The sequence below is a fragment of the Galleria mellonella genome, unplaced genomic scaffold, assembly GCF_026898425.1.
Source record: "Galleria mellonella isolate WM207_F2 unplaced genomic scaffold, CSIRO_AGI_GalMel_v1 utg172, whole genome shotgun sequence".
Classification (NCBI taxonomy): Eukaryota; Metazoa; Arthropoda; class Insecta; order Lepidoptera; family Pyralidae; genus Galleria; species Galleria mellonella.
In genome coordinates, this window is record NW_026442015.1 from 686565 (window position 1) to 708517 (window position 21953).

Here is a 21953-nt window from a genome sequence, read left to right on the forward strand (position 1 = left end):
ACATATATGTTACGGCCTTAAGTCACACGATAAGAAACAATCTAGTTGTTTGTCGTTATCATTACATATAGTGTAATGGGAGTTTAAAAGTAAAAAATAAAACATTAACCAATTATAGGTAATATATTCTTATAGAATTAGAATACATTAATTTATTGCACTTATTTTAAACGATAATAATTAAACATCTATATAAAAATATTTTGTTTCTCTTATAACAATAATTCATTCAATAAAAACATAATGTTCACATTTTTAGAAAATACCCAAAAGACTTTTTATTAGACCTATCACATGAAATTGGTACTTTAGGAAAAAAGAAGTGTGTGAAAGACAAATGCTCCATATCATACTGGAGTTTGTGGGTCCTGTAGGTACCAACTGTACTTTATACATTATAAAGTGAAATGAAGGTATAAATAACAATTTGACATCCAATAATAGTATATGAAGTGAATTTACTGGGTACAGAGGAGTAACACCTGAGTCCTCAGGAATGGCAACGCATGGGGGGTATCATGGGTAAAACAGTATACTCCTTTGTCCATGGTACTGCTCATGTCTATAGGCAACGGTTACCACTTTCCATCAGGTGGGCCGTCAGCTTGTTTGCCATTCTAAGTTGCATAAAAAAAAATATAATTTTTTTTTTACAACACAGGAGGCAAATGAGCATGCGGCTCATCTGATGGTAAGTGACTACCGCCGCCCATGATCACCCACAACACCAGCGACATTGCAGGTGTGCTGCCGGCCTTTTAAAAAGGAAAAATAAAAAGAAATATCTCCAAAGGACATTCCATTGCTGGGTACGGCTCTCTCCATAACAATTATAATACGATATTTATTATTCCAACATTTTCATTCTAAATAGATCATGTGGCGATCTTGTTTAAAAGATATTTAATTTCACAAATACTGTAGGTAGAATTAGGGTTTTTATACCTCTTCGTAGTAACTATGCAGTTGCTTTCTCGTAGTCTTAATATTAGAACGTCGAGGGAGACGTTTTTCATGCCAGGTGTTTTTGTAACGTATATGGAGTAGGCAAAGTACAAAGTGCCGAAACTCGCTAATGACCTTACATCTACTACTATCCTCATACAGAATATAACAAAAAATGAAACGTGTCACATTCACTATAAAAGCAACAGTTAACTAACACCCCTTACTACCTCACTGAGGATTATTAGTCGTGAGCATTTTTTTTTTAATAATAAATAGCCAGAGAAACAAGTAACTCTCATTGTCCTGCCAGTAGGTCTATGACATAATGGCCGTGTTTAGCTATATATAAAGATTTCAAAGTACAATAAAATTATATTAATAACAATATAATAATTTATACGTTAACAATACGCCAATATTACAGGCACGTTGTAAATTGTTGAACAAATACTTCTGTAAAGAAAAGTATTCTATAGAAAAATATAAATAAATTTGTATGCAAACATAGCTATAAAAAATAGTAATGTATATAATGTGATGTAAATTATATAATTGTGATGTAGTCGAGTTTTTATTTTATTTTATATGAGTATAACTAGACGCTAACTCTTTTAGCCTTTAGCTATAAAATTTTTCTAGTACCCAATTTTAAATATGCTAGAAGTGTTTCCACTATCGTGCCTGATGTGACGTTTAAAAATAAATTCAAATATTCTATTCTAAGCATTATAATGCTCTTCGCTCTACTTATACTAGTAAGTTCTGATAAGTAAGGCCTTAAAAGGTAAGTTTACATTACTAATATGCTTCAAGTGTTATAGTAAATGGAACTGAAATACGAGTATTTTATGAATAGAATGCTACTACTCATAATTCGAATAGTATCATTACAGCGACAAACTGTATGTCGATCGAACAGTTGTCTTCGTGACATACACGAGACATTCTCATGGATTAGGACTAGAAAATACATCATTAGTAGGGACATAAACACTTGTAATTCTGTATGGCTTGCGACAGCTATTCAACATTAATAATAATAACTATAACAGTTTACACTTAGTAATGTAAACTGGAGCTTACATATAGAACTTATAGGACATGTATAAGGGTAAATCGACACAACAGTTAAGCAGGTTTCGTTAATTAGCACGAAGGTGTATGATAAAAAATATGTCGACTTATAGGCTGATACAGTGAAACTTGGTAAGTGGGATCTTGATAAGAAACCTCCACAATTGTAACTCATGCTCAGGTCCAAACACTTTGGCACTGAATTACCTCTGTTAGTGGGACTTAGCAAACCTCTATATCTGAGATTCGTTCTTTCGATTTTATAGCCATAATTACCTCTATAACTGAGGCAGCAAATGAATTTTATATAGATTAACCTCTGTAACTGAGTCAACATCAATTTATCACTTGGGCTTTTTTGCATTTAAATTTGTTACTTACTTATTCTTATTGTACCTGCAAATTCCGCACTTAATTTTGAGCCTCAATGACCTTCAGTTTTAGTTTTGCTTTACTATCATACAGATGTTTACTTATAAAATGCTGAAATGAAGGCACAAATCGATATCAGTACGTGAAAATAATGTAATCTTTTATACCCAAAATCATAGCAAATAAAAATATTATTATTATAAAAATTGAAGTTAATATCCGCTTATGAAAGTGGGAGGAAGACACGCGATGAATTAATGGAACCCTTTGTAAATGAGACAGATATTTATTTATACTTAGATATCTGAGACACTGGGTAAGTGAAACCTCTAGAAGTGAAACAAATTTACAGGTCCCTTAATGTCTCCCTTAACCAGGTTCCACTGTAGTATAGTTTGACAGGTGCCTATTACGTTACACTTCTAATTCAGTAGGGACGGCGCAAAGGGGAGGGAAATGTTATCCTATAGCTTTAATATATCGGATTACATTAATGTCTGTATTACATTTATATGTACATTTTGGCACAATGTAGATATATATTTCTTTACTATATTACAATTAGAAGTTGTAGTACATGAACGCGTGCACAACCGAGGGTTATACGGTATTTTTGTTTACGACAATATATACATAATGACGTCAAACATACATAGTACAATGGCGTCATATTAGTTAACGTTGACGTAATGACAGGCTACTAGTTTAGTATTAAACAGGTATGACCTCAAACTAAAATGCTTTATGCTGACACGTGAATATTTGGGAGTACAGTATAAAATATTGGGTCTAGAGCCCGTTTTGAAAGGTTTATTAAATTGTCTGAATCAAGAATTAAATCATGCGAATCTGTCTTCATGTATTCTAAGCTTACTGTTATATTACAGAGGTAGTCAAAATTATAAACTTTATCATGAGTAAAATCATTCGAAATGTTAAAATGTTCCCATTTTCAAATCAAGCAAAACTTATTTTTAATTATAAAACACTTTCATATAAATGATATGTTAGAAATTTTTTTCTTTATTTTAGTTTTGAATAGATCTATAGAAATCATCAGAATATAATAAATCAGTAAGCTTTAACAGACCCTGTATATCCAAAAACTACCCATAGGTGCATCTTTATACAATTAACTTTATTTCCATTTCATTTTACTCAAAAATATATTTTTTACCACAGATAATATGAATTACATTTTTAAATATAGATAAAAAATAATATGAGTAACATTATAATAGACTACAATCTAAAATTATATACAATATCAGGAACAAACAAAATTGTCCTCTAGCGCAAAGAAACAAAGTCCAAATACTATAAGAAAATTTCAACCGATTTACTCAGACAAAAAGTAATAAGTGTAAGAACACATTAGTGTTCTATCATTTTCTTTCATGTATTTAGCTCAATAAAAAAGAGACAAAACATGAAACCTAAAATTGATTTGTTTTTATAAATAAAGGAGTAATTGTACAAAAAAGAACAATAAACTGTCTAATGTTTGATAAGTAATATAATAAAATAAGTAAAGAATGGTAATAAAATAAAGAAATAAAGCTTATTAAACCTGTTTGGTGGAACTGACACATTTTTAACAAAAGAGATTTCAATCATTTTAAATATGAATAAACATCAAGTGCTCGGTCATTTTAGGATTTTATCCCGTAAATTAGAATTAAACAATATGAATTCTATTTGGCAACAAATACGTAAGATTGTGGATTATCACCTACCCTCAAGCAGCATGGTGCTTCAAATCGAATATTTCCATAAGTAAGGGTTCTATAGGATTTACATCAAGGTATACTCCAGTGACTTCTTCAGATAACTTTCTTAGCTCCAAGATCTTCTGTATGAGTTTGAGAAATGTGGACTTTGCTTCGCAACCAGGATACACACTCTCAAGGTATCTTCGCAGTAGATAGTAATAGGAATTCTAGAAAGTTTCATATAATTTAAAACTTTGTTATAAAAATTTATATAAATCTTGACAAAATTGATATCAGTTTTTTGTAAAATTAACATAGGGGTATGTCGATTAAAACAGATAAGACAAGTGATTTATTTCTTAAATGTCTTTTTTAAGTTTAAAAATATGAATATTAAGTACATGATATTTCGTCTTTTAGTCGTACACACTCTAAGTGTTTCAAAAATTAGACAATTACAAAAAATCAAGTGCACCTGTATCCTTTGATTCAATATGTACTGGGCCTTTTATAACAATAACTCACCTGTTCCAACTTGATAACGTCACGGTGAACAACTTTGGCGCGATCAGGCGTGAACAGTAATATAGCGGACATGATTAGTATGACGTGTTCGTCCAACCGCCACCGGTGGTCGAATGATCGTATAAATGACTCGTACGTCCTGTATATATTGCCTTTGGCTAGTTTTAAGAGATCAGTTTGTATGCTACCGAACTTTTCTTGCGAGTGGGGAACCTGCAAACAAATAATGCTGGCGATAAAAAGACGGTAGATACAATCTTACTGTAATCGTGCGTGTGGCGCCATCTGGTGTAGAGACCCGAGTTCTCTTCAATTTCAAATCATATTTACTCAAATATACTTGATTACAATTATTGTATTTTTTATGAATCTACTACAGGATCCGGAATGCCGTTATTTGCTGAGAAATAACTACAAGAAACTCAAGAAGTTACTCTTTGTAATCTCTGTTAAAATTTGTGTTTATTTAAATAACTATTAAAAAGCCCATGAATGATCGACTAACACCATGAACGTTCGTCATTCAAATAATTGTTTAGTGTGTTGGCTTTCGTCAATAAGTTTCTTAATGACAGTTTTATTAAAAAGTCGACTCAAAATACTTTTTTTTTATTTAATTATCATACATAAATACATTAAAAAAATGGATTTTTAGTACCACTTAAACCTCTTGGGCTTGTGATACTTTACATTCGGTTCTCAAATATCACTATTTACATTAATATTCTGCTGTTTTACCAAGGTTGGACAGTAAATAATCTCTCAGTTTAAATTTTATGTTTTTGACAGTGATATTGTTTCGCAAGTCGGTAGGTAGAGAATTTATTAATCGCGGTATAAGGTAGGCACTCGTTCGCTCGCCATAGTAATTTTTTTGCTCGAGTAGTGACTAGCTTGTTTTGCGCAGCGGAGCGAGTATGTATAGCATGATTTATTTTTGTTTGACTTTTTGGTAGCTTTTTTATTATTAAGATACCGAAGGATATTTTGAATTTATTTTATAATAAACTTAAAACTGTTATTCTTATAATAATGCCCTTAAAAGATCTAATAACTTTTTCTAAATGTTAATATTTAGTATTAAGATTACTGAGAACGCTGTTTTTAAGAAACAGTTGAAGATTCTTGCGTATATACAAAATGTTTGTGTATATGTATTGTGAAGCTATGGTTAGAACATTTGCTTCTTTAAATTTCTTCTTCTTAATGATGCATGATTTCCCATAGAAAAAATTGCGCAAATGTTTGTTTAATATGAAGCCTTTGAAACGGCTCCCTTTGAAGGGCTTTACGAATCCTCCTAGGCATGAAGCAAATGTAATTTTAAAGAAACCTGCATAATGCTTACCTTCCATTGTTTTCTTTGGCCATCGTAATTCATCGTACTCCTCAACACCATCATTTCTATGCAACCTCCTTTTAATAAAGCGACCTGAAATTAATTAAAAAAAAAAAAAAACGAGTACATTAACAGGCCTATTAAATTAGTTGATTTTTTTTTTAAATATAATTTGTAACGGAAAAGTAAATTCAACGTGATAATCGTCATCTATAGGGATATAAATCATAGAATACATGTTAATACGAGTGTTGGAAATAAAAACTGTCACACATGCCTGAGGAGTACAAGTATTTTGTATGTATGCTACTCAATTCCTCTTAAACTGCTGAACCAATTTTGATAAATTCTATACGTTTTTGAGTGGATTCGTGAATGGTTAGATTATAAGGTTTATAATTGAACCTGGTAGAGGTCACTGTGAGAAGCTAACATTCGGGCAGGACTATGTCGGGTCTCCTAGTTTCCTATAAGGATTTTATAGAAAACTGTCATGAAGACAGAGAAAAAAGAATGAGAGAATATGAAACTCAACTTACCTGATCCTCTTCGCACATATTCTTGAATGCATTAATCTTCTTGGCCATTTTGATGAACCGTCGTATCGCAACAGCCGTCAGATTCACTATTTTTATCAGTCTTGGATCATGTTTGCCATCGCTTTCCTGTAAATAATAACACATAAGTGTAAATAGCACTTTTTTATACAACATAGAATGGCAAACAAGCTGACGGCTCACCTGATGGAAAGTGGTAACCGTCGCCTATAGACATGAGCAGTACCATGGACATAACAGAGTATACTGTTTCGCCCATGATACCCCCATGCGTTGCCATTCCTGAGGACTCAGGTGTTAATCCTCTGTACCCAGTAAATTCACGCCATATCCCACCCTTCAAACCGAAACACAGCCATGCAAACACAACTGCTTTACGGTTGAAATACGAATGGGACAGAGGTACCCAACCAAGCGACTTTTGTACAAAGTCTCCCTCTGGCACTACCTGAAGAGCGTGGTCTATGGAGGAGGCCTATGTCCAGCAGTAGATAGATAATGGCTGAAATGATGATGATGATGAATAGCGTGGTAAACAGTATAATAAAAAAATAATGACCTTCTTTTATGGGGAAAGATGTTGTAATGATGTGACGTTGTGTGGTTGATAAGGTAAGTAAATATTTCATTATTTTATGAGTGGGACTGACCTTGAGTCCGGCGGAGCTTGCATCGCCTATAAGCTGCGATAAGTCGTCATCAATAGGTGCGTGCAACGTCTTATTTGCAACAATCAACTCGTTTAGTTTCGCGCGTTCTACCTGAAATAGTCAATAATTGTACGATTACATGCACAAAGGCAATACTTGAGGGCCAAATCTTACCACTGTTGGCCACGGCATGGGCGGTAAAGTGTATTTTGTAATATCCATGTTATCCATGATGGCAATGGAACGGTAATCCCGCTTACTACATTGGTATACGCCAGCGGGGTATATAAGCAGCGAATACTAATATGGCAAGTAGAGTTACCATTACATTATTATCATGAATAACATGGACAATCAAAGGTTACGAGAGGGAGACTTTGTACAAAAGTCGATTGCTTGGGTACCTCTGTCCCATTCGTTTTTCTACCGTGAAGCAGTTGTGTCTGTATGGCTGTGTCGGTTTGAAGGGTGGGATATGGCGTGAATTTACAGGGTACAGAGTCCTCAGGAATGGCAACGCATGGGGGGTATCATGGGCGAAACAGTATACTCTGTTATGTCCATGGTAATGCTCATGTCTATAGGACGGTTACCACTTTCCATCAGGTGGGCCGTCAGCTTGTTTGCTATTCTAAGTTGTATAAAAAAAAAAAGGTATTTTGCTAGCAATTAGGGGTGAGTAAGATATAGCAATATTTATATTTTATATTGTAGTTACAATATGTAGATGTTGGTCTAATAACAGATATATTAAGTATTAGAAGAACTGGATCGAAATGAATATTATCTATCCGACTGGTATGGGCGATATTGAAATGGGTAATGATCTTTTTTTCTATCATCAATGTTCAGAAGAACTCAATATATAAATATCAGCGGTACCAATGGCCCTTGCCTATTAGGCATTTTAAATTACAGTCCTCATTACTAATAATCCATTCCCTCCATTAATATACCTTATCAATACGAATAGTTGTTACTACTTGGTACAGCTTGTTAGTTTAATATATATATATACACACTTATACAAAAAAATATTAATTGATTATACTTGCATTACTTTTATCTGAGTAGTACACAGTAATCTAGGTAGGTAATTATTTATAGATATTAAATTGCCTTAACTGATAACTTATCGAATTTTAGGCTATAAACATTTAGAGACAGGTTAAGTGCGAATAAAGTGCAAATTACTTGTGATTTTGCCATCAAGTAATTGTACTTGCATTGGTGGTATATGGCAGAGAGATTACAGGGTAAAAGCTTAGAACTTTAATTACCAAGTATAACCACGCACGACAGGTACCATGAACATCAATAGATATAACAATATACACTTATATTTTTATGGTGTTGTTCATGTCAAGGTGATAGTTATCACTTTCTACTAGGTTGTGATAGGGATAATAGGTGACATCCAAAGCCCATCACGGGAGGAATGGAGACCGAGAGTGGGCGCGCAGCATATACCCTGCGCGCTTATAGGGAGTCACCCTTCGACGGGTCTCTGGCGGTGTCCCGGTAGACTTCAAAGCGGGAACCCGCGGCACCGTCGCTATTATGAGATGGGAGGTATAGCGTCAGGTTATTTAGCTGGTAGGAGTCTGCATTTAGCACTTTTCCTGACGTAAAAAAAAAAGAAAGAAAAAAAAGGGATGATGGGTGAGGATAAAGCAGGTCAGTTGGGCCATTATTATGAATTTATCAAAAATTAACCATGATAGCTTTCAGGGTGAACACATGGAAGTTAACCTGTTAGGGTCTATTGCATTCAATAGGGCTGCTAGATCTTATTACTAACAATCTCTTTTCCCCTGATAGGTGGTAGTTACCTACAGACACAAAGACAACCATGGACATAAGAAAGTACATAGAATATTACATTACCTCATTCAGTTCTCTGGAGGAGCCGCTACATTGATTAACTGAGGTGTATGCTTCAAATTCTAGTTTTATTGCCTCACACAATATTGACTCCATAGAGTTGGGCTCTATCCTGGGGAAAACCAATCATTGGAAATTTTAAATCTTTTTGTTTGAATAAATATTATAAAAGATTTGACTTTTTTATATAGTGGATAAAATACAAAAAAAAGCACTTTAAAAAATTTTTCACCTATAGAAAGTTACATTTTCGGCGAGTTATATGGGCAATATTTTATTTTCAAAATTTAGAGATCAACTACCTGTGCGAAGCTGGGGTAGGTCACTAGTATGCCGTAAAAATTTTAATTAATAAAAATAAATCCAACTGTCTAGTCTGTAGACTGTGTTGGTAATAAACAATCTAAAATTATCTATAGGTCACATATAATAAATATTAGTCATGTAATTATGTAATGACATTTGTAAATGTGCAAATGTGTGTGTGTATTTACTGAGTATGGAGCATTCCACATATCACGATATATATATATATATATATATATATATATATATATATTCTATATATACTATGTTTGATTTTGAGTTGAGAAACAGTTAGCATCCATACATATTATTATATATATAATACATTAATATAGTAGTTAATTATATCTATAATTGCTGTAAATACAAAGAGTGTATGTGGTGTCCACATACAATTCATACATATTTGGGTGCTGGTATCATGTAAAAATATCATATATTTTCTACCTTTCAACATCTTGTAAAATATCTCTAGCCTTGTTGATGTCTGGATTATTGCTAGTGGACGGGATTTCTTCACAAACATGCTGAGGCTTTTGTTCTTTATAGACTGTAGCATCACCATTTGTCAGTAAAGACCTGTAAATTAAATATATAATATATATAATAGAATTCTGTTTTAATGTAATTTTTTAGTTATGTAAATTTAAAACAATTGCATATCTTTAGTCCTAATTCTAATATATTTTATTTTAGACATTAATGATCTATTTCCTCAGTAAATGGCTACAAAATTACATATAAATTTTTTAATAAATCATCAACCTGAGAGGCATTTTGTGATGAACTACATTTCAATTAAATATATATCATTGAAAGCTGTAAATTTAAAATACTTTGGTATTTCTATTTGATAAAGTCTATAATATAAAATAAAATATAAAATACTATCTAGCAGTAACAAATATAGTTATGGATTGCATGGCAAATATAAAAATAAGAAAAAATAAGCTTTTTGATAATTTTTTTTTTAATTCCATTTTAAAAAAATCAACTGTGAAAAACTTATTACAAATTACCTCAAGTACAGTATGTCATCCTCTCTTCTATATCTTCAATTCCACAAATATCTCACTTTCCAATTAAATATTATAAACATTATTGCCCATGACCCTAAGTCGTAAAATCAGAGACTGATACACAAATATTAATCTATTATCTGCTTACATGAATAAGTAATTACTTATTATTATAGTTATTGTTATTCATTTAAGAGTTTTCGAATCAGTTAGAAGCTGATAAAATTTCATTCTATTTTTAAATGGGTATCAATAATATTTTTAAATTTTGTTCCACATAAAACCCCAACTTCAAACAAGGTAAAACCAGTTATTTTAATTAAATTTCTATGATACCGATCTAAAGGGAAAAAATATTTTTTCGAATTGATATATCACTGTTAAAGTTTGAGGTAATAAACATAAAAAAAAGGACTTTTCCTTTTTTTTTTGAAGTCAGTTGCTAAATAATTTTTACTCTTTTGCCAAAAAAGGTTAGTCCTAATCTGAAAGTATATCTTTTAGATAAAAAAAAAGTATATTTAAAATTGGTTTATAAATGATGAAGTTATGAGGTTACAAACATGAAAAAAATTAGGATCCTCTGTCATTTTTTGAAATTGGTTAAAAAAAGACTTAAATTATCACAAAATAACATAACAATTACATTATAACTTATTAATCCTTAAAATTAACAATATTAGTATTACATCCATTGTTTGTAATGTATGTAACACAGTGTTAAATATTTACAGGTATGGTAAAAAAGATAGGAAATCACTGTTACATCATATCAAAATTACTAACTTTTACATTCTGTAAAATATTTCAATGCCTATTTGACCATATATGCATGATATAAACAGTGCATTTTGGTGACATACCTAACCTATAAAGAGTGGGGGAAAGGTATTATTAGTAATGAGATCTAATAGCCCCATTGCTAGCAATATACTCTTTCAGGTCGACCTCCACGCAGTTCCCTCTAGAAACCATCATGGTTAATTCTTGTCAAACTCATCATCACCATTATCACCTATCATCTTCCACTGGTGCCCCATCTGTGTATAGCTTGGGACGGCTACCATTACATTACATTTTCACCCATTAAAAAAAGCTATGAAGAGCATGAAATTCACTAAAAACTGTATTTTAAAAATTTTAACAAATAATAAAAGCAACTATTTATACTTAATACAAACCTAATACTATTTTGTTTAGGTGATTCTGTATACATATTACTGTCCATGTCATATGTCTGATATGTGTCCAACATGCGTTGCTCATATAAAGTCCTATTGATCACACTTTTCTCATCCATGGGGTATACTTTCATAGTATATGACATTTCTGTATTTTGTATTGGTGGAAAGTATGCAGGGGAGGGATGCATTGTTGACTCTAAGTCTGTACTTAACGGACTCTGTACAGTACTACTTGGACTACAGGTTGTACTGTTAAGCGCATCATACTGAATAACAGAATCTTGAACAGGCGGTAAATAATTACTATTGCTTATTTCATCATCCCGTTTCAAGTTTTTAGAACTTGACACTGCATCATCTAGATCACGATCACAAAGATTTCGCTTTCTAGCTCTGTTCTCTTCTATTTTCCTCCGTTTCTCTGCCTTATCTTCTTCAGACATGATGAACTCCTTAACCATTCCTATTGAGAGGCACTTTTCTAATCGACATTTCTGACAGAATCTTCTCGTGACTACGGTAATTTCACAGTTATTGGTAAAAGGACATTTGAATTCTTTACTCGCTAAAGCATTACGCCTGAAAAACGCTTTACAGCTCTCACAAGAGATAGCATTAAAATTATAACCGAGTGCTTTATCGCCACACACTAGGCATATTTTTTGCAAATTTGATGGTAATTCTTTTTTCTGAGAGTTTCCATTATCTTTTTTATCACTATTAACACTGCTACTATCCATTGTCACTAGGAAACATGAAAAGTCATAACAACAAACATTATACACTGATGAAGAAGTTTGAATAGGAAATATTGCTATAATAATGGACACACACACGGCCGCGTCTGGACATTGTTACGGCACGTAACAACTATTAAGTAGCTACCATTAAATATTGGCAATAGGTACCAAAGTTGATAATAAGATAATTTGCAAAAGATTAGATTTATAGACTAATTTCGTTGATTTCATTTTCGTACACACTGGGTTGGGTGGATGACTAATGTCATTTTTATGTCAAGTAAGTGTCAAACTTTCTTAGTGTCAATGTCAAACTAATTAATGAATTCTGTGATGTACTAATGATATTCCACGGTCACATTGGTAGCAATATGATGTATCAGGTCGACGTTCATCCGGCCCCGCATGGAAACGATCGTACTTAATTCCTGATGTATCCGGCATGATGGGTTTTGATCTGATTTCATTTTCATTTATCATCTCGTACTGATGCTGCGATTATCATTACATTTTTCTCCATTAAAAAATCTTTTTTTACATCCTTTTAAAGAATAGGTGGAAGAAAAAAATAATTACGAAAGAGAGATTGCGCGTAAATAAGTGGAAATATAAGCAGGGACCGTGTTATTTGTATAAAAACTATAAAACCTACGTACATTAAATATGAGTATCACGCTAAATAGACCAATTTGTGGTAGATACTGTCTTAAGGTACTCTTAACACACTAATTTATAAATGTGAAATTTGTAAATTTATAAATGTGAAAGAGGTGAAAAACGTTTGCCTGTCGTTTTTACCTATCCTAGTAAGTATCTATGGTAAATAGTCATAATGGGAGTGAAAGCGACGTAAGACGAATTATTAGTAACGGGAACGAGTGGCTCTGTTGCTAGTCCTGATGGGTTGACATCTACGCGGTTCACAATGGAAACTTTTTGGAAAATTCCTCACGTTGGACAAAATTGTGGTATCCTGTCGGCATATACCGATAGAGTAAGCGGGATTTTCATTCCATTTTCATCCATTGAAAAAAAAAGATCGTTCGTATCCAAAACTACTCCCGCTTATTGCAATTTATGGCCACTTTTCGTTAGAGGACTATGCTGCCACATTTCATGAATACTATTTTCACTATCCGGAATTATGTTTGCTTTCTGCTTATCCCACCAATAACGGCTTGCACTTTTTGTGTTCCTTTTCTGTATATTTCTATTACCTTTATTCACTTTTCGAATATGATTTTAATCTAATCTTTCTTTGCATGTTCCTATAGTTGTAATTATTTTGTTAAATGTTTGATGTCTAAAATCAGAGAAAGAAATGTTTGTCTAGAATTTCGTTCATTGGAAGAATTGATTTTTACCTAACATTCTATATAGTTATTTGGGAGGTTTTGTTAGGAGTTCCCACGCTTGGCAGGCGGATTGGCAACCGCAGTTAGACTTTGGAGATGTTTTAAGAGGGACGCTACTGCTCATCCCTCGTCCTCTCTTAGTCGTTTCTTACGACACCCAGGAGAAAGAAAGGGGTGGCCTATTCTATGTCCGGACCATACTGCCAATATATATGTAATATTAAATATACAGTTACATATATACTAATTCTGTAAAAATGGTATTATTTTTTGTTACAAAAATGAAAAATGAAAAGAAAAATTTCCTGTTACAATAATATCCTATTAATATAATAAATGTGAAAGTTTGTAACAATGAATATTTTTGATAAAACTATGATTTTGATAAAATTCCTATGAAACCAATTTGTATATGTGTATATTCATTCGATAAATAATAATTTTCCAATTTGTTTTAGAAATGACCGAGTTATGAGGCAACAAACTTAAAAAATATATTCAAATTGAGAACCACCTTTTTTGAAATTGGTTAATAAAAGCATGTTTTTTAAGATTAAAAATGGTTCGGTAAACCCACCTGCGATATTGGTTTACGCTAACGTAAACGCGTATGAATATGAGGATATGTGTATGAGGGATAATCATTATTGGGGGAGAGTATATATCATTTTAACAGCCAGTCAGGTAGCGTTACTAACACTCCTCTCCCGTCAGTAAAAGTACATTATATTTTTTTTATACCACAATTTTTTTATTATGTCACGAGTATTATTGGACATAAGCAGACTCTTTTGTGGTGGGCTTAATTTTTTTATTCAATTATAATGGCAAACAAGCATACGGCCCACCTGATGATGAGTGGTCACCGTCGCTTATAGATATGAACAGGATCATGGACATAATAGAGTTTCGCCTATAATCCCCCCCCCCCCCCTGCGCTGCCATTTCTGAGGACTAAGGTTTTATACCTCTGTACCTGTATATTTATTAGTTTGTTTATATTGCCATTAAACTTGATTAAAACAGACAATACTTAGACTTAGACAATACGGAATTCCATTATAAAGGTTGTACGTGTTATAATAACGGTACAGAATAATATTAAGTAATAACAATTGAACGTGTACATCGAAATAAACAACGATTCGTACTTATTCAGCGAATGACGTCCACTTGAAGTCAGCAATTTTATCGTTACCTTTAAAATAGAGTTATGGTCATTTTAAAAATTGTCTATAAAATTAGAGTGAAAAAAGAATATACTGTTTGCTAACAATTATGAAATCATTGTGAAAAAGTGCAAAATAACAAAGATGCGGAATTCAATTATAATAATTGTGATTAGTTCTAATTCTTTTTTCAGTATATGTATTACTTGTATAGTATCTATTTGTAGTATAAGCTCTGATTATGTTAGTCTGGGTTAGACGGCGCTGTTTAATGTGACTAGTGGTATTTTTTAATTTTATTATAACTTTTGCACAGTATTTCTTCCGCGTGACTGGGAAATGGTCACTGATAGGGCCAAAAAGTAACTCGATATCCCCTAAAATTTATAAAATAGAGTTGTTGACATTTTTTCTAAGCTACACATTCCTTTTTCTATGTATTAGTATATAGAAACATGTTAAGTTTTTATTTTAAAAGTAATAACTTACTCTTATTAAATACGATTAAACAGCTATCATATTTGGAATAAATTAAAAATTATGATTTTGTGAAACCTAATAAATATCTAATTTAATGAGGAAGTAGATTTAGTAAACCAAATTACTAATGATTGGTATAAAGATAGGGAAATAAGCAGATAGAATACTGTTAGGTACTGCTTGTGTCCAATGAACCTAAAAACGTATAGAGAATTTTTAAAAACATCTTAAAATGAAGAAATCATATTTTTAGTTTATCATTTTATAAAAAAAAATGCGTATAGGAGTAATCGTGATTAATTATTTATGGGACTTATACAGCAGGATGACAAACAACTTCGTGAATTCATCTCTTTTTTTATTTACCTACGTGCTTCAAATCCTATTCCAACTCTGGTGCGTTTTTAGCTAGGACTTTAAGTTTTTCGCTTTCTATTTTGTTTATCATTATTATTACCCACTACTACTAGTATGATTAAAGAAATATTAAAATAATACTTTTACCGTAACTCGACACTTCCTTAGTGTCTTAAATAATTATGTTTTCCGAAGCGCTTCAACATTATATCGTATCACGCGCAATGAATCACATAATAAGTTATTTTGTTTTATATTCAACTTTATCAATATTAAACCTAGTAAGTGCCGATACGTTTAGTGTGAAGATAGGAACTGATCAACATGTGAACGTTGTTGATAGAAGATTTCTAAGTTTCACTGTAGATCCTAAGTTTTTATTTTCAAGTGCTGATAAATATAATAGGTAAGTTTAAATATTTTATTCTTGATACTTAATTTAAGAATTTGTTCTACAAATAAAAACTTAAAAGCGACTTTAATGGTTATAAATTTAATATAGGACTAACATCATAAAATCATACGTGGATTGTAATTAATAAAATCGGCTTAGTAATGAAGAAGATTTCATGTAACACGCGAATTGAGCGAATGAGAAAAAGCGAGCGAAAGCAGAAGCTTCCCCCTTTTTAATCGCTTCTGAAAGTGCTCGTATCTACTCGTACTTGAATCAGTTTATTTTGTTTCATTTAAAGGGCTTGATGATCGATATTAATATAAGATGTTATTAGATAAGAGGTCTATTGGCTTCACGACGATAGTGTGCATAATATAAAAAGTTTTTTTATTATAATAAAACTATGTTATAATAAAACAATATTTCATTTAATTTTTTGCGATTTTTTCCAAGAATCATTTTTTATTTTATTTTTGTTTATTACATTCACTTTTTAAGGATAACAATATAATCATGTATTTGTTTTCTAGCAAGGAATATCTTTGTATGGCCACCTCGTTGACACCAGCATATCTGCGTATCGCTGGACCATCTACCGCTCACATGAGCTTCCGCAACAGCAGCATATCCATCGATGACCTCAACCCAGACGACCTTGACATGGATCGCGATCTTGAGCACCATAAGGACGTTCTGGATAAATTGCTACGAAGGCGTAATGCTACTTTGAAACGTCAGGTTCAAGTTAGTTTTTAAATATTGATAATTCTTTGTTCTAATTTAGAAATTTGTTAGTCTTAAAAATTAAATATTTACAAGAAACATTTTATTGAACAATTTCAACTGACTTTAGAAGGATCTCAATTAAATTGGATTTTTCTTTTTTTTGTGTTCATGTATTGGCTTATTCTGTATTGATTTTTAATGTTCCTTTTGTAGTAGATACTTTCTTTTATTTCTGTGTTCGTCCCATATTATTGTTGTATGTATATCATGTACACATTCCCTAGGTCAAACTTTTTATTATATTCACAGGATTGATTAAAAGTTTTGAAAGATATTTATTTGGGATATACTGTGTATTTCATGAGGGGAAGTAATTGTCTAGATTAAGAATTTACTGCTAGCAATATACCCTGTGAGGTTGTCCTGGAAACCATTATGGTTACTTTCTCGTAAATAAGACACGATAGGACAGTAGGTTTGACATTATCCTCATCTGTCATCATTATAGGTAGCCCTCCGGTGTATATCAATAGGCGTATGCGGGATTATTATCAACCTTAACTCTATTTAACTATGTGTTGCTTATATGTATCTTGCTCTATATGTAAAATATAATAAAGAATTTTAAACAAATAAACTGTCATAAATGTTATTCATAGGAAAAATTAACAGTATCAAGTAATCAATGGGAGCAGTTTGCTAAATGGGCTAAGACAACTGGATTCGAATTGGTGTTTGCCCTGAACAACAATGTGAAGACGCGGATGGGTATGTGGGATCCCAACACTGCGCTCGACATACTTACTATAGCTGAGAAGACCAATATTGGAAAAATGTACTGGCAACTAGGCTATGGTACGTAATTTTTTGTCAGGATTTATCTTCGTAATATTCTCTTAGATAATTGTTAAATAAATATTCTTGTAGACGCTTTCTCATTTTTAAGTAGTTTTCTTACTGCAAGGTTTTGTCTATCATAAAGAGAATCGAGTGGAAATAGCAACTAAGTCTTGCATATTGTATATAGTGTGTTTGGCCAAATCCTTATTTAAATTATGTCATATCTTCTATAGTTACCATGTGTAGTTCTAAACTCAGATCATTAGATTGCTTTTCAATTATAATTTAATTATAAATAATAGCGTTGCTTTTTATCAGAAAATATAGCAACAAAATACCAATTACATACATTATTATTTCTTTTATCACAGAATGCAACAATCAATCAATTGAAGAATACCTCAACGACTTAGAGACACTGCGTTTGATTGTCGAGACTTTTATTCCTGGATCAGAAAATAAGTGGAAGGTTGTCGGCGGCGATGTCACCAATTGTCTTCAGGCTGAATCCAAGAGTGATTTTAAGGATTTCGTCACGCTCTCTGTTGAAATGTTGGATGCTGTGCTACTTAATGGGTAAGTTATAGGACACATTTTTTTTAATGATTTTTTTTATTATTTGGAAGGAAACGAAATGGAGGAAAGGTACAAGAGGCGTTGTATAGGCATATTTAAAATAATATTATAGGGAGGGGAGGATCTGGAAATCTAAAACAGGCTCAATATTATTTATGAATTTTGGGATCTTTTGGAGTTTATTTATCTTATTGTATTCGTGATAAGTTGTTAATTAAAAAAATATCATCACCATTTCAGTAACTCATCATCTCGTGAACTTGAACGTATGTCCGACTATGACCGTCTAAAGCTATTAAAGTTGCTGAGTGAGAGTGACACACCGCTTTGGCTTACTGAGACTACGCGAAAGCAATACAACGAGTTAGAGAGAGCTGCAAATTGGATGGCCAGCCTCGGTTACTCAGCAAGGAATGGTTTCTCAGTGCATTATAGGGAACTGTTGAAAGAAGAGTTGTTTGAGCCGACATTGGTAAGATGATTATATCGTTAAAAGTTCATATCATAAAACTATCATTATCTATCATAGTAAAAAATATGATCTCTATGTTTCAATAAATCATTAATTTCAGAGTTTCTACATGGCACTTTTATTCAAAAATCTCGTTGGTGAGCGAGTGCTAGACGTGGAATCCTCTCAAGCCGTAATCTTTGCACACTGTACATCGCTTCGTCACAAGCAGGTGCCAGGAGCGGTAACCCTGTTCGCAGCAAATATGGAAGATGAATCTGCAAGATTCTCGGTCAAACTGTCAAAGAGGGAGGAGGGTGGAGATATAATGCAGTTCATACTTGGACATGATAACAGCGGGTAACTTATTTTTTAATTCTTATTTTTCACGCCAAGTTATAATCTTTTAATATTATATAATCTTTTAACAGAGAAAGATATCCAATACAAGCTCTCATTATAAGAATTCAATTTTTTGTTAACCGAACATCTACTAGAAAATTGCTATTAAAATCTAAAATAAAAATGTGGTTATGGCATGCTTTTAATATTTAATATTATACTAAAATTATGAAATTAAACAAAATTTTTATAAATTTCATGTAGATGGTATTTTATTAACTAATCATCATAATCATAATTATTATATATTTATTATACAGGAATATTGTGGTTAATGGGCGTGCGATGTTCTACGAGGGAGATATTAAACCTATAATCAAACGCGTAAGACCTTATAAGACATTACTGATTAATTTACCTTCAAAATCTTTTGGTTTTTGGGTACTAGCTAATACTAAAGTTGATGCTTGCTATGATGTAGTGAAGAATTCAAATCAAACACAATTAGTAGAAGCCTTGGATGTATCAGATGTTAACAAAAATACACATAAAGTAAAAAAGCGTTCAATAGATATTGATGATTTCGATTATTTAAACATTGCTGAAATGTCGGAAGATTTTGCTGATAATGACGAAATAGAAAACCTACTCAATATTGAAAATGAAGATATCAAGAATAGAATTGAAGATTTGAATATGGAATTAAAGAAAGTTCATAAGTTATTTGAAAATAATGAAAAGAATGGAATCAATAAAAATTTACGGAAAAAACGCCAGACTGACCTAGAAGAAAATGAAGGAAAATATAGAAAAATTAAAAAGCATATAATGAAGCCTAAACATCATATTAAAAAAATGTTGGATGATTTTAAAAACAAAGGCTTTATTGGTAATATTTTACCATTAAATGGAAAACGACATTTTAAAAATAATAGATTCGAGAAACAAAGACGGAAGGAGGGAACTGGGAAAATAGTGAAAAATAAAGAAATCAATGAAAACTCACAAAATGTAGGTTATGAAACAGTGTCAACTATAGGACAAGTAGAAAATAACAAAGAAATACTATCCAGGTATAGAAGAAATGCTGTTTTTGAAGAAAAAAGCAAATTTAAATTGAAAGATGGAGAAAAAGAGAATGTTAATGAAATAGAGACAGACGCTGATAACACTAAACTTTGGAAAGTTTTACATAAAATGCAGAAACAATTAAGCGAATTACAGTCACAGAATGAAAATCAACACCACGCTGAATATGAAGATGATAAATCAAAAGAAAATGGACAGATTCTCGTAAAAACGAAAGTGTTTGATGACGGAGCCACAATTAATTTAAGCGAACATCCAAATCATGGACTAATAAAATCGACTGTTGAAAATATGTTCTCTGTTTTAGGAGAATTAAATACAAACTTGAATAGATTTTGGAGTGCTTTAACATTATTAGAATAATGAGTCTATAAAGTGGGCGCTAGTAAATTAATTTTATACCTTTATAATTAGTATTAGTTTTTTTTTATAAAAAATAAATTACTAAGCGATAATTGTGTTTGTTGTTTTTTTTAATGACAGATTTTAAATAAGAAAGATTGTCAATAATTTCATTTCTTTGCATTATTTGAGGACCCCTTCATTTATAAATCGATTCGAAAAATTCTTGTTTTATTTGAAGGGGTATACGTTCAAATTGGTCTTGAGAAATTTCATCAAATTTGCTTCAACAATTTGGTTTTTAAAGGAAAATTGTTACCTTGGTTGGTTGGTTTAATTGTGGTTGGCTGGTTCTCAACCGACTTCAAAAAGATTGAGGCTTTCAGTTCGGTTATATATTTCTTGTTTATTAATTCAATACTCCGTCATATATAAACTGATTTGAAAAATCCATTTTCATCTGAATGCATATACTTATAGGTTAGTTACGTAAAATTTTATAAAATCGGTTTAGTAGTTCGATTTTATAATCAAAATCTTTTTAAAACGAAATATATTTGTTTGAAAAAAGATTTTACTTAATTAATTAATTAACTTTTCATAAGGATTCAAAAATTAATTAACTTAAAAAATATGCTCTTGTTATACTATATTGATACATAAAAGTGTGTTTGGGTTTTTTGTTTGATTACAGGTTTGGTAAGATGCCATTTTCGTACACCGCCTCTTCGATGTAGGATGAAAAGACCATGAATTGCGACGGTTCGCAGTCAGTATATGAAGGCCTCTGGTATACTTACTTTAATGTGAGAGAATGTAGTTTAGTATGTGTAGCAGTTTATAGGGATACTATTTACATCAAATGACATTACAATAAACCAAGTTAATCCGAGAGTATATTCAGTTTTGAAATGTCTAGTTATACATTCATCTTTACTACCTCTTAAGGTTGGGGGGGAAAGGGATTGTTAGCAATGGAGTTTGACAGCCCCATTGCTAGCAATATGCCTTATTAGGTCGACCTCTACGTGGTTCCCCATGGAAACCATCGTGAACAATTCTTGTTGAATTCGTCACGATGCGCTAACTGACTTACTTCATCCTCACCTATCATCCTTCACTAGTGCCCCGCCGGTGTATAACGATAGCGCGGGTGGGGTTACCATTCCATTACCATCCATTAAAAAAAACTACCTCTTAAGGAATTAATCGTGAGTGTAAACATGATTAAATTATCACTAATTTATTAAGGGAAAAGGATACGGCGAGTCCATTTACTTGAGTAATTTGAGTCCTTATTATACATAATGTATCTTCCTGTATGACCTTAAAGGAGGACCATTTCAATAATGTAATTACATGTCACCTATATTTTGCACATACAATTAATGTTTTCTTATGACATAGGTATATAATAGTCCTCTATTATAACAAACACGAATTGGGAATATCCGTAGAAGAACAAAAGTAACAGACCTAAGCCGAAGGATAAGCAAGCTAAAGTGGCAATGGGCTAGTC

At 32.0% G+C, this 21953-nt stretch overlaps 2 protein-coding genes across 2 annotated transcripts; one reads left to right on the forward strand and one right to left on the reverse strand.

The window, feature by feature from the left end:
* Nucleotides 1–104: 104 nt before the first annotated feature.
* On the reverse strand, nt 105–12571 carry LOC113514473 (nuclear hormone receptor HR96). The gene is made up of 8 exons (XM_052893072.1): nt 11568–12571; nt 9815–9946; nt 9065–9173; nt 7178–7288; nt 6510–6635; nt 5980–6063; nt 4632–4844; nt 105–4333 (listed from the first exon to the last, which is right to left on the reverse strand). Exons 1-8 carry the CDS (start codon nt 12308–12310, stop codon nt 4133–4135), a joined length of 1719 nt encoding a protein of 572 aa, XP_052749032.1. The 5' UTR covers nt 12311–12571; the 3' UTR covers nt 105–4132.
* A 3324-nt stretch (nt 12572–15895) lies between these two features.
* LOC113514472 (heparanase) lies at nt 15896–20970 on the forward strand. The gene is made up of 7 exons (XM_031908126.2): nt 15896–16077; nt 16599–16812; nt 17454–17649; nt 18006–18210; nt 18451–18682; nt 18783–19021; nt 19324–20970. Exons 1-7 carry the CDS (start codon nt 15896–15898, stop codon nt 20453–20455), a joined length of 2400 nt encoding a protein of 799 aa, XP_031763986.2. The 3' UTR covers nt 20456–20970.
* Nucleotides 20971–21953: the final 983 nt, after the last annotated feature.

Excerpts from the sequence above, each read along its gene's own strand:
- LOC113514472 (XM_031908126.2), top strand. The coding sequence starts at position 15,896 with ATGAATCACATAATAAGTTATTTTGTTTTATATTCAACTTTATCAATA. Across the intron at positions 16,078-16,598 it reads AGTGCTGATAAATATAATAG|CAAGGAATATCTTTGTATGG; the intron begins GTAAGTTTAAAT and ends TTTGTTTTCTAG. Across the intron at positions 19,022-19,323 it reads CTTGGACATGATAACAGCGG|GAATATTGTGGTTAATGGGC; the intron begins GTAACTTATTTT and ends TTTATTATACAG.
- LOC113514473 (XM_052893072.1), bottom strand. The coding sequence starts at position 12,310 with ATGGATAGTAGCAGTGTTAATAGTGATAAAAAAGATAATGGAAACTCT. Across the intron at positions 9,174-9,814 it reads ATTTTACAAGATGTTGAAAG|GATAGAGCCCAACTCTATGG; the intron begins GTAGAAAATATA and ends GGTTTTCCCCAG. Across the intron at positions 7,289-9,064 it reads CCTCCAGAGAACTGAATGAG|GTAGAACGCGCGAAACTAAA; the intron begins GTAATGTAATAT and ends TGACTATTTCAG.